Source organism: Gracilinanus agilis, chromosome 1 (assembly GCF_016433145.1).
Source record: "Gracilinanus agilis isolate LMUSP501 chromosome 1, AgileGrace, whole genome shotgun sequence".
Taxonomy (NCBI): domain Eukaryota; kingdom Metazoa; phylum Chordata; class Mammalia; order Didelphimorphia; family Didelphidae; genus Gracilinanus; species Gracilinanus agilis.
Window position 1 is genome coordinate 524,140,525 of NC_058130.1, and position 19,177 is coordinate 524,159,701.

Sequence of the window (19,177 nt, forward strand, 5' to 3'; positions counted from 1 at the left end):
GTTTCTCTCGATTTTTGTGGTTGGATATCAAACTTTCCATTTAGCCCTGGTCTTTTCTGTGCAAATACCTCGAATTCTTCAATTTTGTTGAATGCCCATACTTTCCCCAAGCAGCTGCTTTTTACTCTGCCACCATCTTAACCTGGAAACCTTTTAGTTGTTTTTTGTATCAAATATCTTAAATTTCCTAACATTTCCCAGTATCTAAAAAAATTATACCTCACTAAAAAGAAATTCTGACCCCTTTTTGAGATAACATATGTTGTCTCCGACAATTATTACAAAAGAATGTATTTTAGAAAGATTTATGTGCTCAAAAATAATTACTTTTGGTAGAATATCTCCTTAATTTTGTTGTGAGTATTATAATCTATATTCCATTCCAACCTTTTTGCTCTAATATTGTTTGGACTCTTAAACCTGTCCTTATTTGAGCATTATTGCCTTTTGCTCTTTGGCACTTGAGTGATCACTGATCTGTACGTCTTCAGGGTCTTCCAAGATCCTATTCCATGTCTTTCTCATCAGGGCTTCAGACACAGAACTTTATAGGTTACTCATATCCCTGGTAGTCGTTGGTTCTCTGGGATGCTAGCCCTGCACCAAAGGTACCAGGGGAACTTTCTTGTTCCCCTTGGGCTTCTGTCTGACCATGGCTTCTGAGTGACCATTTGTGTAGTTCCAAGGTGTAGTTTCTCCTTGGATTTCTTGATCATTACTTAGTCTGGTGAAAAGTTCAGCTTTCAGCTAGAGTAGGTAGATGGGATAGACTGACTCTTGTCATGAAGTTGTCTTCAGACCTTTTCCTCTTTTTCTTCCTCCTCTGACTGTAGTGATTGGCCAGAATAGAGAACTGAAATATTTAAGATTTTAAAATTTTTTCAGTTTTAAAACTTGAATGAATAGGAAATATAAAATTTATTTTAAAAACTAAAAATACTAAACTACTTTTTATTTTTTAGTTTCTTTTTTTCCTCCTATGAGTCAGTGACTCTTCCAATGTCCCTCTTCCCAATCGAGAAAGTTATATATATTTATATATATATACATATATATATATACATATGTTTGTTTATGTGCAGAAATATATTGGATATTATTCACTAGAATCAGAATGATTTGATACTATTATAATAAGTAGAGCTCTTACTGATTTTTTGTCTTTATTTTTGGGATGCAACAATATTAAAATAGCTTAAAAATTGCAATTTATTAAAAAAGAAATACTGACTCCCTTGGAGTTAACATAAATAATATCTCTGATAATTATTACAAAAGAATCTTTTTTTAGAAAGCTTTTAAGTGCTTGAAAATAATGACTTTTTGTAGAACATCTCCCTAACTTTGTTGTAACAATTTTAATGTATATTTTGTCTTGGTATGGTTCTGAGATTTCATCTCTGGGGCACTTCAGCTGTGGAAATTTCCTCCACTGACTAAAGTGAATTGCTCAGGGTCACATAGCTACTATACATCAGAGGTAGACTAGGAACCTAGGTTATACTATTAAATGACCACAGGGTAGTTATTAAGCATCTTCTATGTGCCAGACACTGGGATAGAAAGGCAGAAATGAAACAGCCCTTGCATCTATGGAACTTATTTTATTAGAGATACTACAAGTAAAATATAGTCATATATAAGTTTTATAGATACATAAAATGCGGTTGGGGGGTGCTTACAATTGGGTGAATCAGGAAAGGCCTCATGTCAGAGAACACATTTGAGCTCAGCTTTGACAGAAATTGCAGATTTCTAGTGGCGGAGGTGAGGAGAAAATGTTTAAGAAAAGAGTGTTTTCACAGCCCTTGCAAAAGCACAAAGATGGTAATGTGGTTGTTATATGGCAGCCAAAATAGTCTGTGTATCCAAAGTGGCAGGACGACAGAGTTCATGAAGAGAAGTAATTTGTAATGAAACTGGAAAGAGAAGCCAGGGCAGGCTTCGAAGGGGCTTTCAGTGCCAAACAGAACAGTTTCTCTTTGATCTGAGAGCTGGCTGTTGGAATCGATTAAGGGAATGACAATGGTGGACTTGTGTGGTCAGAGTATCCTTTTGCTATCTGTATGGAGAATGGATGAGAAAGGTGAGAACAATTAGGCTGTGGTAATACTCTAGGCTGTGGGACGGGACAGAAGGGATGGGAATGAGGAAGATGTGGAAGTAGAAAACTGTAGCGAGGGAGAGTGGGCAGCCACTAAGGGGGGTTGCGAGGTTGTGCGCCTGGGGGCTTGGGAGGAAGAGGATGCTTTCCATGGAAACTGAGAAATTAAGAAAGGGGTTGCAGGGAGAGGGAATCCCATACCAAGTTCTGTTCTGGGCATTTTGATTTTAAGGCACTTGAAAGACTGCCATATGGAAATGTTTAATCCGTGGGGATTTGAAGCTGGACCTCCCAGAGACTGAGGTGATATAGATACAGTTCTGGGAGTTATCTGCAGATAAATGTTAATTAATTAATTAATTAAATTAATTAATTAATTAAACTCAGTGGAGTTGATGAGGTGGCCTAGAGAGAGAAGGGGAAACAGCCTAGGAGAATGTCTTAGGTCTTAGATAATTTTAGAACTATAGAAAATGGAGTAAGGAATTGGAGGAACAGTCAGAAGTACAACCAAGAAAGAAGAGTATCATGAAAAGCTAAGAGGAAAGAGGATGGTCATCAGCATCAGATGCTATAGGGAGGGTTCACTTTCATTCTGTTCTGCCTTGTTGGCTTTATTCATTGGGGTAAGTGAGGTGACACAGTAGATAGAATGCTGAGCCTGGGGTCAGGAAAATCTGATTTTAAATCTAGCCTCAAACATTTACTAGCTGTGTGACCCTGGCCAAGTCACCTAACTCCATTTGTCTCAGTTTCTTCATCTTAAAATGAGCTGGAGAAGGAAATGACAAACAATGAGAGTATCTTTACCAAGAAAACCCCAGATGGAGTCACAAAGAATTGGACTTGACTGATAACAGCAAAAATAGTAAGATTTTAACTGTGAGGATATAGATATAGATATAGATATATAGCACTTGTAGTTAGGAATTCTTTTGTTGAAATCCTATCTCTAATATTACTGGTTGTGTGATCTTAACCAGATTTTAATCTTTCACTGCCCTAAACAACACTAAGTAATAGAAGAGTTAACCCTCTGAATTGGTAGTAATTTCCTCAAGTTCCTTGCACCAAGAAATAAGAAGTCTGGAACAATAATAAGAAAAATTTATTTATATATAAAGAGAAGTGTATATAGAAAGTTAGCTTGATTATGTAATATATTTGTGGCATTGGGCATGGAAATTACCTGAAAGATATTTGAAATATTATGAAGCCTAAAATAAAATATATTTTGATTAGTTTTATATTCCAAATATATTGAAATTTTTATTCCTGTTCTTTGCTGCTTTTCATTCATTATAATGATTTGATTACAAAACACCAAAAACTTGGTTCTATGTAAAATGTTCTGATTTTGGTAATATTAAATCTTTTTTCCTTTTTTATCAAGGCAACAAATCTCCATCTTGTTGGTTGACTGACATTCTCAAAAAAGAAGACATTTCTTTCCTTATAAATAGATTTGAAGGAGCGGGGAATGTTAGTGACCATTTGTCAGGAATCCTGGCTCAACCTACACTCTTCGATTTGCAAGGACCCTTTACTTTAAGAGCTGTTGTGCAGTGGATGGATATGCTTTTAGCAGCTTTGGAGTGTTATAATACATTTATTGAAGAGAGAGCTGTCAAAGCACAAGAGATACTAGGTAGGTAAAATTTGTGCCCTGGTTTTTCATTTTTAGTCTGGGAAATTTTTTACTCCAAATAGGAAAAGTGTGATCTTTGGGCTCCAGAATATTCCAGCAGATCACTTCTTTTGGCCAGTCCTGCTAATCTGCTAGCATCAGGTAATGTCTTGCCAGTGGATTATATGCCTGTCACAGGAACCTAGCTAATTTTTAGATGCTCCTCATCAGAGGTTTGGATATGTGGTGACTAATTTTTTGACCATATTAATTCATAAAAACCAAACAAAAAGATTTTGAATCTAAATTGGTGGAGAGAGTACCCACAGAGGAATTAATGAATAATGTTCTTTTTTACCTTCCTGATATATTTCTAGAGTTTTAATTTGTATAACATTAAAATATATATAAAGACCCTTTGATTTTTCTTCCATTTTCTATGGCCCCATGTTTAATTTGTCTATGCCTTCAAATGTTTTAAATACTTTTAGAAATGATAGGGTTAATTTCTATAGAACTGTGGTCTGCTACGTGTGGCCACTGTTCCTTCATGGTCCATAGTCTGAAAATATCTATGTATAGGTAGTCAAAATGTGGAATATTCTGATTTTTTGGTGAATCAAAAAATTTGATAAATTGATGTCTATGTGAATCACTTCAACAGTACTGGAAGAAAGGGGAAAAGTGACAGTTTGTTTATTTTGAATCACTGGAAAGAAATCCATAAAGCATTATCTTAAAGTATTATGGCACTTAGGGATTAAAAGTACTGAAACTAAAATCCATATCTCCTTTATCTCTCAAATGAGATGGTTTTCTTATAGGCATGGGGTGATAGGAGACAATAAAGAAATTGAATGAGTTTATATCCCAAAAGTCTTTTTGCCTCTTCCATTTCCTCCCACTCAACCTATTTTGACCCTTTTCCTAATCTTCTTTTTCTGTACATATATTAGGGACATGTGGTTGAGAAAGAAGTAGATTAAAGGGTACTGTAAAAAAATCTGACTATTCTCTTCAGGGTCTTTTATTCCCAATAATTTGGAAATCATAATGTTAAAGATTCATTGTCTCAGTGAGATTAAAATGATACTTCGTTTGAAAGATTTTAATTTCATATAGCTAGATGGCTTTATGATTATAAAATTAAGTATTATTATTATTAGGGCTAGTATTAAGTATTATTTGGCTTTTGGAGCATTTTGCATTTAAAAGTCCCCCATGACTTCTTAATATACCTTTCTTTCTCTTAATAGTGTATTGTGTTTTCTCTGAACTGGCAAGAGATAGTTTGCATTTTCACTTTTTAAAAGAAATGTAATAGTCTGAAGTCTAAAGCTAGAAACTTACTCTATAAGGTTTGATTCTTTATGTTATTTTTGATTATATTTTAGTCTCATAGCTTATCATTTTTAAACTTATTTTTTAATTTTTATTTTGAATATTTTCCCATAGTTACCTTATTATCATAATTTACATTTTTATTATAGAATCAGAAATTAAATAATATTTTGAGGATAAGAGAAGACTATAATTTTCCAGTTTTTATTGTGCCATTATAGAAACACAGAAATTTAGATCGAAAGTAATCTCAGTCATCTGGTTCTACTCTGCCCCCTAAAGAAATCTGCACTACAAAATATACAAATGTGTGATCGTCTTTCTTTTGCTTGCAGAATCCCAGTGAGGGGAAACCTTCCAATGCAGCCCATTCCACTGATTGCCCTAGTTGTTAAGAAATTTTTTCTTATATCCAGCCTGAATTATTCTCTTTGCAACTTCTTCACTTTGCTCTTGACTACCTTCTCTGAGACCAATTAGAACAAGACTGGTCATATTTCCATATGACAGCCTTCCATGTAATTGAAGATTGCCGACTTGTCCCAATATCTTTTACCTCACTTCTTCCTCTCTGCACTAAGCTAAACATCCCTAGTTCCTTCAGCTGATATTTGTGTGACTTGAATTCAAAACTCTTTCATCATCCTAATTATCCTTTGGATGCTCACCAACTTATAAACATCTTTCTTAAATTGTGAGGTTTTTTTTAATGCAATACTTGTTTTATTGAATCTTGCTATGAAGGCTCTTAGGTTTAGAATAAAATATTTTTACTTGTTTTAAACTAGAGAATTTTGAAATAATTGTATAATTTATGCAATTATTTCTAGGTACAAAAGCAAAATCTTCATTTTTAAAAGCTGTGGGCTTTTTCTTAGAAAACATTGCTCTTCATGATATTAGAGCAGCAGAAAAATGCTTTGGCACAGGTGTGAAAGGCAACATGTTCAGCCCACAAGAAAGAGAAGAATATAATTACAGCAAGTGTACAATTGTGGTCAGAATTATGGAATTTTCATCAATGCTTCTAAATACTTGTCAAGATGTCTGGAAGGTAGGAACATCACAGAGCAATCTTTTTAAATTGATGACTTTTATAATACTATTTTTATTTAATATACTTGTGGTATAGCATTTCCCAAGATTAGAATTCTTATAAAACATTGCTTAGAGAAAAGCTTAAGTAATTAACCAAATGATAATGAAAGTTGTAGGGTGTTATTGGAGGCTAAAATCAAGCTGCTAGGAGTTACTTGGATATCTCATCCTATGATTTTGATTACTGTTAGTTTAGTAAAGACTAGAAGCACATAAACTATAAATTAGTGAGACATTTGAAAGAAATACTAGTATTTATACATTCAAAAGGGTTATCATCCAAAATACTCGACTTGGGAGGCCACATATCTATTATAGTAATGCTGCTTTTGCCTAGACTCTTTTCAGATCTCATCTTTTGGAATTGCCTTCAGGGCTATGAGAAAAAAGCCAGATGGTGAAAGAGGCCTAGTTGTTCTAACAGATCAAATTTAATTGTATCACTTAATGATTGATATGGATGTAATAGGTGAACATAATTGAAATAATTTTAATAGTCTTTTGGCTTTGTTTTTATTCACTAAGTAGCCTTAAAGTGATATTTCCAGATTACCTATTAAATATAGGTTTTATTTAGTATGTTTTGTGTTGTCCTTTAGCAGCTAATCATATTTGAAAGGAAAAATAAAATGAAATTTGCATATTATGTAAATTTTCTTGAGTAAGAAGAAACCTAATGACTCATATTTGATTCTCATTATTCCATCCTTTGTGATCCTTTTATGATCCAGTGATCTTAGAGAGAAAGGTCTTTTAGCCCAGTTTTGCAAATATGAAATTAATTAGGTTATGGTGTTATATAAGGATAATAATTGTTATCTAAAACAACTTAATTAATTTGAATCCTTTTTTACAGCTCCTTGAGAAGGATTTACTTAACACTTACTTTATGGACCTCTTAGTCAAAACATTGTGCGATCCATCAAGTATTGGTTTTAACATAGCTGATGTGCAAGTAATGAATAATCTTCCCTGTGTCTGTGTGAAGCTCATGAAAGCCTTAAAGAAATCTCCATATAAAGAATCTTTAGAAATCAACATAAAGAAAAGAATAACACCACAAAGGTAGGCATTTAAAGTAAAAATTACAACTTATTAATTCTAACTTGAAGCAAAAACTATTTACTTTTTGATGCTGTCCAGAGTTAGGAGTGGCATTTTCAAAGTTTCTAATGCCTCAAAAGAGTTATTTGAACCCTCTGCAGCCTGGATGCTTCACTAGGACATTCAGCTCAACAGGTTCAAAACCAATTCATTGTCCTACTTAAACCTGCTCTACTTTCTGATTTTTCTAGTCATGATACATTTTGGCTCAAGGCTTCTTTATCTTAGACTCTTCTATCTATCTTTTGTCCCATATCTAATGAAGAGATTGGTGCCCTCCATGGTGGTAAGGAAGTTTGGAGGAGGAATAGGAATGGGTGAGGATAATAGAATGAGTTCTGTGATGTAGATTACAATGTAGCCTTCTTTTTAATGCATTCTGTCCCTCCCAGAACAAAAACAGGGAAGATGGGACTCTTACCCAGCAGTCCTGACCTCTGCAGGGGACGTCCAGCAGCCAGCAACTGATTGGTGGGCAGAGGGGACAGATGCGCTGCAGAGTCTTCCCAATGTCCCCTCTGTTGCTAGTGCTATAAGCAGTAGAGGCAGTGCTTGGATTATAAGTATCTTTAGAGAATTTCCTCTAGCTTAGAAAGGTAGCAGTTGGGAGATTGCATAGGATAGGAATGGGATAGATTAGAGAGAGCCTGGGGGGTAAGGACAGGTTTGATTTTGTTGGAGTCAGGTCCTGCAATAGCTATTGTGGAGAAGCTAGATTCCCTCCATCTCTGCAGTCTCCAACTAGCTGGTCATGTAGCCCTTGAGGGGGTCTCTCCCTCTTCTTTGGAAGACACTGGCTTACACTATTGCAATGTAGAGTCTCCCCCTCTGCTTGTTCCTTATTTCCAGTTGAGCATGTATGCTGCTGTTAGTTCATCAGGGCTTTGGCAGTCCTAGGCTGTATGATTACTATTTTGGAGAAGTTTGAACCGTCATGAGGACTGGAGAAAATGTCTAGTCCTCTGCCTAAACTCTTTGAATCTTTCATAATATTTTTGTATGTCTAATGACTCCTGTTAGATTATTAAACTTTTGAAGTAAGTCTTGAGACATAGACATAATAGATATCCAATCTATTGAATTAATGAAGTTATCCAATGAAGTTTGTTAATGAGTTCAGAACCCAAATTGGAAGCCTAGACCCTCATTGGAGAAGCCATGGCATGGGTGTGCACAACTAGCCTTGGGGAGCTGCTCTGTTCCCCCTCTTCTTGGAGCCCAAGGACATATTTTTGCATGCCCCATCCCTCTCTCCAGCTGCTCAGAGTGAGCACTTTCTCCCTCAGCTCTCTCCAGTCATGCTGGGGCCTATAGACAGCTTTTGCCCTCTGGGCACCAGAACCCGGAAAAGGTTTGCCAACCCTGGCCTAGACCTAATCATAGATAAGAAGTATAAGATACATATCAAAATACAAACAGCAGCTTAATTAGCCACATGCCTGGAAGTAGCTGCACTATCCCAAGATCTTCTCTCAGAAGCCTTGGGATCATGCTGTACCACCCATGGCAGGCTGGCCGAAAGGTGTGCTGAGTAACCAGCAATTCCATTTACAAATGAATCCAGAGAGCATTTTTTTCTGGATTGTACTGTTAGAATTTATTGAGGTCAAAAACTAATTTTGTTTTGTTTTCTTTCTCTTACCTGGCCAGCATCGAAGTCATTTGTGATGTTGATTTATACAATCCAGATGCTCGATTTGATAGAGCTAATCTGGCTTCTATCTTGTCAGCATGTAAACAGCTTCATAAAGCAGGGCTTTTGCATTCTACAGTACACTCTCAGGTAAATATTTTCATGGAAAATCAATGATTTTATGTATCTCTTGATCTTATTATATTGTATTCTTTCATTCACTTATAACATTTGTCAATAATCTTTAGTGTACAAAGAACTCTTTACTTCAAATCACAAAAATATTTAAGATATTGTCATTTTATGTTGTTAGTGACATAAGCATACAGTGACTTACAGAGGATCCTACACCCAAGAAGTGTTTGAGGCCAGATTTGAGCCTAGGGCCTCCTATCTATAGGCCTGGTGCTCAATCCACTGAGCCACATAGCTACTCCTCCCTCTTGATTTCCAATTTTTTACCAAAACAAAAATGTATTAACTGTATTCTTGTACATCTTTGATCTCTTTGAGTTATACATCTAGTAATTGTATCCCTGTTCAAATGATATTTGAATAGTTTATTGACTTTTTTCAAATTGATTTCTAGAACAGTTTGATCAATTCACAACTCCACCAAACTAAAGTGTGCCTCCCTCCTCCCATAGCTCTCCCAACAATTATCTATTTCCTTTTTTGTCATCTTGGCCAGTCTGATGTGTGTAAAACTTCAGTGGGTTTAATTTGCCTTGCTCTTAGTATTTTTGTTAGCTTAAGATTTCTTCTCTTGAGAACTGTCTCATCTCTTGACAAATTATATATTGAAACTTTCAAAACAAAGCACTTTTTATAGACTTTAGGAAAAATTTATTACTATAATATTGCTTAATACTTTATTGTTGAATATCTGTTTATTTTAGGTTACAGATCTACCCCATCCAATTGGTTCTAAGCTCCTGTCTGTTGTTTATAAAGGCATTGCACCAGGAGATGAGAGGACTGCTCTTCCTTCACTAGAAATCAGTAGTAAGCGATTGGCAAGTGGACTTCTGGAGCTGGCCTTTGCTTTTGGAGGATTGGTAGGAGAAAAAAGAGTTTTGTGATCAGTTGTGTATCAGTTACAGAAATATGGAGCCACCCACATTCTGTTTATTTCTAGAAATAGGATTTAGCACTTGGTTGAGTAATTGGGACATTATGGTAAATGACCTCTATAGGAATTGATACCCCTAATTGTTCAAAAAATGTTGGTCTTTCACATGAACCTAAATATGATAATGGTAAATCTTACTCTGATTTCTCTCTCTCTCTCTCTCTCTCTCTCCCCCTCTCTCAACCTCTCTCTCTTTTTCTCCATATATATGTATGTATGTATGCATGCATGCATGCACATAGATCTAGCATTAATGGAAGCTTATCTCAGAGAGAAGGCTGGAAGGGGCCACAATTAGAGAAAAGCATCCTGGGCACAGAAGACAGGCAATGGAAAGGGACAGGGGGAGATGTAGCGTCATGGCTGAATATTAAGTCTGTAGAGGGGAAGAGAGTCAAAGGAATCTAGAAGGCAGGAAGGGCAAGGCTGTGGGACCTCAATGACAAAGGACTTTATATTGATTCCTGGGAGTACCAGAGAGACAGAGAAAGAGACAGAAACAGGGAGAGAGAGAGGGAGGGAGAGGATAGACAAATTTTCATAGTCATTTGAATGTTAACTCTTCCATTAAAACATGTCATCTTCTTAAGGGAAGAAACTTTGTTTTTACCTTTATTTGTATCCTGAGCATTTAGTACAGTGCCTGGCATGTTAATAGCTCTTAATAATATCTAATATATAATTATAAACAGCTCTTAATAAATGTTTGTTAATTGATTTAATATACTTCATAGTTTTAAGCATATATAAAATGCACTATTTTCTTAAAAAAAATTAAACCCATAACTTCTGACTTAGAATCAATACTAAATATTGGTTCAAAGGCAAAAGAGCAGTAGCATAATGAGGGTTAAGTGATTTGCCCAGGGTCTCACAGCTAGGAAATATCTGAGGTCACATTTGAACCCAGGACTCTAGGCCTGGCTCTCAATCCACTGAGTCACCTTGCTGTTCTAGAAAGCACTTTTCAGAAAGAGTTGAGAACAGAAAAAAAAAAAAAAAGATAATCCATAAACTTATTGAATATAATACTTTTTTATGTAGAATTTGAGAATGATTGTTTTCACTTATTAATAGTTCTTTCATTTGATAGTTTTTGAAGATTGTTTTTAAAAATTTTCTATGTGGAAATACTTTTTTAAGTATAAAGAAAAAATATGATTTAGTGTCTTTTGGTGTACAAATGCTAATCTGTAGAATATAGAAAATTTTAGTAGTAGCATTCCCTCCAAACTTAAATGTAAATAGCCTTTTAACCTTGCTGGTTCTACATAATGTAGCAAAAAAGAGCACTGAACTTGGAACCAGAAGTTTTGGGTTTGAATTCTGGTCTATTCTGGCTCTTTTGAGTAACTGGATGACTTTGGGTAAATCATTTTCCCTTTCTGAGTCTTGTTTTCTTTCATCCATCTGTAAAATTGGAATAATTCTCTATATTCTAGGGAAATTGTGAGTTTTTAAATTTTTTTAAGAGATGAGCTCTTAATATAAAGGAGATTTTGCCATATAACATAAAATATTAGATTAATAGAAATATCAATATGGTTTACATAGTTAGGAAACTATTACTGCATATGAAATATAGTTTGATAATATGGTACTTGAATACTTCAAATGATCTGTGATTTCAGTAATCCATTTACTTCTTCCACCTATATACAATGCAGTATCTTCATACCTTGCTAGATAAGATAAAATAAAGTATTACCTTACAATACAAATGCATGCTTGCTTTCAGCTTTAAGATCACAAAGTGCAAAAGAACATTGTTCTAACTTCTTCCAACTCTAGAATAATTTCATTTAGCGATTTTTTCCTCTTGGTCTTAAATCTTTGGAGCAGTGAGAATAAAACTCTGTTCTTGTTTGTAATCTCTTTAAGAATTAAAAATAATGCTACTGCTAGTGTTCATTTTGTTGGCTATTGTCAGTGTCCCTTTGAGACCAAGTAAAGAGAACAGGACTGAACTTAGCAGAAAGTACTTTCCTATGAATAATCACTTTGATTTACAGCCTATCAGAATGTCATTTGTTCTGCATATAGTTGGCACATAATTTCTATTATTTAAATTGAATATTTATTGACCTCTTTTTAAAATCATTTGGCAAACATTTAAGTGTTTTTTCTGTTCTAGGCAGTGATATGTAGCAAAAGTAGTCTCTACTGTCTAGGAGGGTATGTCTTAGTAGAGGAGGTAGCACGTACATATACTTCTTGTTCTATCTCTCTGACATAGATGCATAATAGATATTAGATAATGTTAGAAGAATTAGCAGTTGTGGGGACCAGGAAAGCAGTTGGTATTTTGAGCCAAGTCTTGAAGTAAGCTTGAGATTCAAACAGGAAGGAAAGGGAACAAGTATTTAATAAAAAACCCTTATTATTCTAGGTACTGTGCTAAGTGCTTAACAAATATCTCATTTGATCCTCACAACAACCTTGTGAGGTTGGTGCTATTATGATCTCCATTTTACAATTGAGGAAGCTTTACTCAGGTCTTCCTGACACTAGGACTCACCTGTGACCTAAAATTCTTCCTAAGGTCTTTCCATCTCTGTGCCAACACCTGGGAGGATAGAAGGGGAGGGCTCAGAGGGGTAGTGGGGGGGTAGTTGTTGGATGATTTGGACTTATGTGGGAATTTAAGCTTCTTTCCAAACATATGCAAAATAGAATAGAAATGGTGTTCTTTGAGGTTTATTTCTAAAGGTTAGAAATGTGGCCATTCTTTTCTTTGGACAAAATGAGCCCATATTCACCTTAAAACTTATATGTGATTAAGGTGATTTTGAATTACAAAATTTTATAATTCTGTGTATCAAACCAGATTCTTTCATAGAGATTGGAGATTGGATTCCATTTGTCCTCAGTATATTTATTGTAAATGAAAATATATCAGTCCTTAAAAGCTTCTTCCTTTCATTTTTATCTAGAATATTTTGCCAACCAGATGATACAATATAAATATTTTCAAAAGAAAAAGGTCTAGAATTGTCTTATATCCGGTGTTTAATTTTTTAGTACTAACTGCATTTTCTGATATTTTTCCTAAATATATATTTTAAAATGAGGATAAATATCAACTTTTCTTTTCACAGTGTGAAGAGTTAGTGAATCTTCTCTTGAATACAGTGGTGCTCTCTGTGCCACTCTCAGGAACATCCCAGAAGAATCTAATCAGCTTCTCCCATGGAGAATATTTCTATAGCCTGTTCTCAGAAGTTATCAACATTGAGCTACTGAAAAATCTCGATACTGCTATATTAGAGCTTATGAAATCATCTGTGGATAATGCCAAAATGGTATTGAACATTTTCTTTGAATAATAATATCATATCTAGAAATTGTCACAAATTACCCAAATTATTTTGTCATTTTAAAAGAAAACCACCTCTGGGTTTTGAAACCTTTTTTTGGATAATTTCTAGGCTTCATCCACTGTTGAAATTTTGAGTTTCTTTGATGCTCCAATTCTTCATATTGCTTCATTTTTTAGAATATTTTATTTATTCTAGGTTTTTAGTACCTGTAAAATCTGGATTGCCCTGAGCAGACTAGGGCAAGATTAGTGTTTTGGTTATAAAAACACAACAAATTTTTTAAGAAATGATAATGTACACTATTTCTATTGATATGTTTACCTTACCTGCTCTATTAAGGTAGAATAGATGATTTCCTAAAATTTGTATCTTCTTTTCTAAGATTAGCAATAGTACTGCCTGGTAGTGTCTACTGCAGAGAATTGTTTTGTGGCTTTGTCATTTATTATAACTTCTTTATTGACTCAGAATATATTTGACTAGTCTAAGTAGTCATGGCATGAAAAATATTTTTTTGTCCCTGTTCGCAAAACTAAGCAATTTGTTACAATTTTTGTCAATTTCAAGAGGCAAGCATATTCCTTAAAAATTGTGCTGTATTTAAAAATGTCACTCAATGATTGTAAAAAAAAAATGTTTTCATTTTAGGTGGGTGCCATTTTGAATGGTATGTTAGATCAGAGCTTCCGAGATCGAGCTGTACGGAAGCAACAAGGAATAAAATTAGTGGCAACAATTCTTCAAAACTGGAAGAAACTTGATTCATGGTGGGCCAATGATTCTGCTCCAGAAAGCAAAATGGCAGTTTTGACTCTGATGGCTAAAATTCTCCAGGTATTTTGTAGTTGTTTAAAAATGCTGTTGTATTTATAGCTTTCTCCATAATCTATATTAATCAACTTCTTTCTGAAATTTCTTAAAACATTGCTGTTATGAAGAAAGGTTATGATTAATAGCATTTAAAATTTTGATTTGTTAATAACAATATTTGCTGTTTTCATTTTTTTATAGGATAATCTGAATCTTGTATTTGTGGAGTGAGTTTTACTTTTGAGAGTGCTTTCTATATATTTTGAATTTTTAAATATTTTAGAAAAAATAGTTAAAGCCTAAAGAATTATATTCCATTTGTGAAATTTAAAATATGGGAAAAATGTAAGGGAAATAATAGTCCTTTGGGAGAATACAAAAACTGTCAAATTATTATTGTTGATTTTTACTCCCTTCAGATAGATTCATCTGTATCTTTTAATATGAATCATGGAGCTTTCTTGGAGGTCTTCACTACATATACCAGTTTATTAGTTGATCCAAAGTTGGGTTTGAATTTAAAGGTAAGTTGAGTTTTTGAATTCTTACAGGATGGTGTAATAGAAGAAGAAAAACCCTTATAGCCTTAGAGAACTTTGGAAATTATTCAAGAATTCTACTTTTCCTCTTCTGTACTTGAGTGCTTTTCAGTCACAATAAGGGAAGAGAGTGGGTGTATTGTGCCAATCATACACCTCTGGAGACCTGAACCAGCTCTAGAGGTGCAGGCTTGACTCCTTCCTTAGTGTCACGGAACTATACAGATGAACATAAAATCTAGATGAATTAACATAAAACATCCTGTGAGTTTGTAATATTATTATACAAAATTTATACATATGTGTAAGTTTACCAAGATTCTAGTTAATGGATGACCTTAAAAGGACAGCTGAAATTGAGGCTTTGATTCAGGTTTTTCCCTTACAATAAAAGTTAAGTATTATACTGAGATAATTCATTTCACTTGAGCTGTCATTTTAATTACCTTTAGTAAATAATCATTTTAATTAACCAGTATAAATTATTGGCTGCTATTAGTACAATCTCATATGTCTATATTCCTGATGTTTCCTTGACAGAGTCAGTCTTTGATCATTCTCCCATTCTTTACTAATCTTACTGGGGAAAGGCTTGAAGATCTTAAACTTGCTCTTGAAAAGCTTGTGGCTTCTAATTTTCCTATGACATCTCACGAGTTTGTCCAGGGAACTTTGAAGTACAACAACTATGTGGACTGCATAAAAAAGGTTAGTAATGAACAGAATTGTATAAGTCTGAATTATTGGTTATTAACCATTTGTTCAATTCCATATTTTCAAAAATAAAAATGAGATGATTAATGCAAATATCACAAAATAGAAAAAAAACATTGTATGGTGACTAGAAAAATAATATTGAATTCTAAAAGTATGGAGTAATTCTGGAACAAGTGTCAATATTTCAGGATAGTTTTTCCATTTTCATTTATAATAATGGAAAGTTTTTCTGATGAGGTTATTATTTCTAAGCTATTCAAAGAACTGATTAAAATTTATAAGAATAAGAACCATTCCCCTGTTGACAAGTGATCAAAGGATATGAATAGGGTATTTTCTAAGGTAGAAATCCAAGCATTCTATAGCCATGTGAAATATGTTTTAGTTCTCTAGTAATTAGAGAAAGGCAAATTAAAACAATCCTGAGAAACTTTACACTCATCAGATTGGCAAAGTTTGCTAAAAAGGAAAATGATAGATTTTTTTTTTTTGGGAGGCACTGTGGGAAATTAGATACAATAATGCACTTATTGGTGGAGGTACACATTGTGAAACTACGTATCAAAGTCAGTGAACTGTGTCTATCCTTTGACACAGCAAAACACTTTTAGACAAATATCCCAAAGAGATCAAAAGAAAGAGGAAAAGAACTTATATGTTTAAAATATTTATAGCAGGTGACAAAAAACTCCTAGAAACTAAGAGAGTCCTGATCATTTTGGGAAGGTATGAACAGATTATTGTAAAATTTAAGTTTAATAACAATAACTCCAAATATTATTTTTCATAAAGTTTATTAATAATCACTTGAAGTAGGGAAAAGAAAAGGTAGAAGTATAAAGCCTAATCTAACCTAACTGACCACCACCTGGCTTTCTGCCAAGCTCCCCAGCCACACTCTGGGAAATAGAGTGGGCGTGTCTCGTCCCACACCTTTATCCTTTCTCTTGAACCCAAACCTGTAACCTTCAGTTCCAGGTCATGTTCTTAGGGCTTTTCACCTGTGACATGACATCCAGCCACGCAGCGAGATGGGGACGGACTGGAGGGGAGGACAGCAGATTCTATCTACATATTATGGTGTATATCAGTGATGGGCAAACTATTCCCTGTGGGCCATATCCAGGCCGTAGTTTTCCCATCACTGCCTTAAGCAATTCCCTAAGCACTTGCTTAAACAACTTCAGAGATTAAGAAATATAATTAAATCAAAGAACAACTATAAGAGAGAGAAAATAGATTTTCGTTCATGTAGAATTACATTTAAAAATAAAAAGAATAGTGAAAAAAAACACATTATATAGTAATTGGTGGCTGGCCTCAAAATAAAGAATTCTTGAGTTCCAGACTTATCTCTGAGGCATATTGGCTTTATATTGATCAAAAATTAAGTTATTATTTACTTATTGTGAACCTGGACACACTTCCCCAGACAATTCTCTAAAACTGTTCTATGTTAGTGGGGTAGTTTACATGGATATATAGATATATATATATATCTGTCTCTACCTCCCACCAATAAAATATATCTATGTTATTAAATTTATCTATTTTATATATGTATATGCACTTATGTTTGCACATATATACATATGCACATATACTCACATACAGTGATTTTCTAAATCATTGCAAAGTAATTTTCTAACCTTTACATTCTTTTGTTTTTAGGCCCTTCGCAAATATTGTTTTATACCATATGTGAATAAAGTGCTTTTAGGAATATTATAATGTTGCTTTATTACATATACAAATTGTGTGTAATGTAACAATTTCTGTTCTTTTTCTGTCCTTTTTCTTGGATATTGTGACTTTATAATAAGAAGTAGTTCTAATTATGGGATATATAGTCTAGAACAGTGATGGGCAAACTACGACCTGTGGGCCAGATACAGCCCCCTGAAATATTCTATCTGGCTGGGGGACATTATTCCTAATCTGGCGAATACAATGAAACTTTGAAAGAGTTACCTTAGAAACAGACTGACAGATGAGCATTTCCTTTCCTTTGGCCCCCTCTTTAAAAAGTTTGCCTATCACTGGTCTAGAATGAATGGAAAATATGAAAATGAAATCCCAAAACAAATATTTCTTGATTATTCATGTACATATCAAAAAGAAGTAGTAATATTATGACCAGAATTAATTTTCTCAGTTTCTAGATGCATTGGAATTATCCCAGAGCCCTATGTTATTGCAATTCATGACAGAAATTCTTTGTCGGGACCAGAAACACGTAATAGAAGAATTGTTTCAAACTACTTTCCAAAGGATTTCTGGAAGGTAAATAATTTTTACAATTTATGAAGTGCTTATAGATACTTTGGCATTCATAAAATTACATATTTTATCAATTTTTATTCTTAAAATGACCCCATGAGATGGGATAATGTAAATATTATTTCAGTTTTGCAGATGAGGATGATCACAAAGATAAAAATGACTTATCCCAAGTTACATTGCTAGCAAGCAGCTAAGCCAAATTTCAGACCCATGTTTTCTGACTCTTGATTCAATTTTCTTTCCAGAACATTTCCAGAACATTATTGCATCCTCAGTAATGTAAAAGTAATAATGAACCACCTTTTCCATTGGTCTGTTTTGAGGATAAAAAAAGATGTTTATAAAAACATTTTCTAATTTTTAAGATTTATTATTTAAATTTGAATGATTGTGATGATGATGATTATTATTTTAGTCCTTGAGGGAATCTGTAATTTAATCATCATGGGAAACCCTTCTACTGATGCAATGATGCATCTATAACTTAGTAGATAATTTATATTACTTAGTACAGTGGTTCCCAAACTTTTTTGGCCTACTGCCCTCTTTCCAGAAAAAATATTACTTAGTCCCCTGGAAATTAATTTTTTTTAATTTTAATAGCAATTAATAGGGAAGATAAATCAACCTGTGGCCATCACCGCCCCCCTGGATTGCTGTAGCGCCCACTTTAGGAATCACTGAATTAGTACTTTCCATGGTCAAAAAATTATTTTGTAACTCAACTGATAAAGAACTTTACTGACCTTAATGAGGCTTGTCTTTGGATAATAGACATGAAGTTTACCCCTGGAATTGACAGTTGAAGCCTTTTTAGATTTCATTACAATTAAAAATATTTGAGAGACTGGTTTTTAGGTAAGCTTATTGATTATTGATTAGGCTAGCATTTAACTAGTGAATTAATAGGTCAGTGATCCTCTCAATGATCAAAGACCAGGAAGTTCCTTCATGCAGGTCTATGTACAGTTTGGGAACTCATTATTTAGTCCCTCCCTTGGCATCCTAAGACAGCTCTGATTGGTGAATAGTTAATAAAGAGGTTGGCTTAGAGGCCTCAACTGGTCCCTCATTACTTCATCTCACTTTAAAATGGGTTAGAGTTCAGTCTGGCCAATCAGTTCCTTTAATCCTTTGAGATATAAACATGTAGAGTCACCTTTTACTGTCTTGTCTGGGCACATGGAATACACAGGTTGAACACTGAATAATGTAATGTTTTGATGGTGAATCGAACACTAGCTTTGCAAACATCACAGTCTTATTTGTGGTGGGGCAGCAAGTTGGTTCAGTGGGTAGAGAGCCAGGCCTGGAGATGGGAGCTCCCGAGTTCCAATCTAACCACAGACTTCCTAGCTGTGACCTTGGGCAAGTTACTTAACCTCCATCGCCTAACCCTTACCACTCTTCTGCCTTAGAACCAATACACAGGATTGATTCAAAGATAGAAGGTATGGGTTTAAAAAAAA

At 34.3% G+C, this 19,177-nt stretch overlaps 1 protein-coding gene across 1 annotated transcript in view; it reads left to right on the forward strand.

The window, feature by feature from the left end:
* PRKDC (protein kinase, DNA-activated, catalytic subunit) overlaps positions 1-19,177 on the forward strand; it is a 176,941-nt gene that overhangs the window by 61,785 nt on the left and 95,979 nt on the right. Inside the window, exons 32-41 of the mRNA XM_044682793.1 lie at positions 3,498-3,752; positions 5,903-6,126; positions 7,027-7,235; positions 8,925-9,057; positions 9,807-9,965; positions 13,138-13,341; positions 14,008-14,193; positions 14,589-14,693; positions 15,249-15,416; positions 17,581-17,708. Of these exons, the coding sequence (XP_044538728.1) occupies positions 3,498-3,752; positions 5,903-6,126; positions 7,027-7,235; positions 8,925-9,057; positions 9,807-9,965; positions 13,138-13,341; positions 14,008-14,193; positions 14,589-14,693; positions 15,249-15,416; positions 17,581-17,708 (1,771 nt within the window). The remainder of the gene's footprint in view (positions 1-3,497; positions 3,753-5,902; positions 6,127-7,026; positions 7,236-8,924; positions 9,058-9,806; positions 9,966-13,137; positions 13,342-14,007; positions 14,194-14,588; positions 14,694-15,248; positions 15,417-17,580; positions 17,709-19,177) is intronic.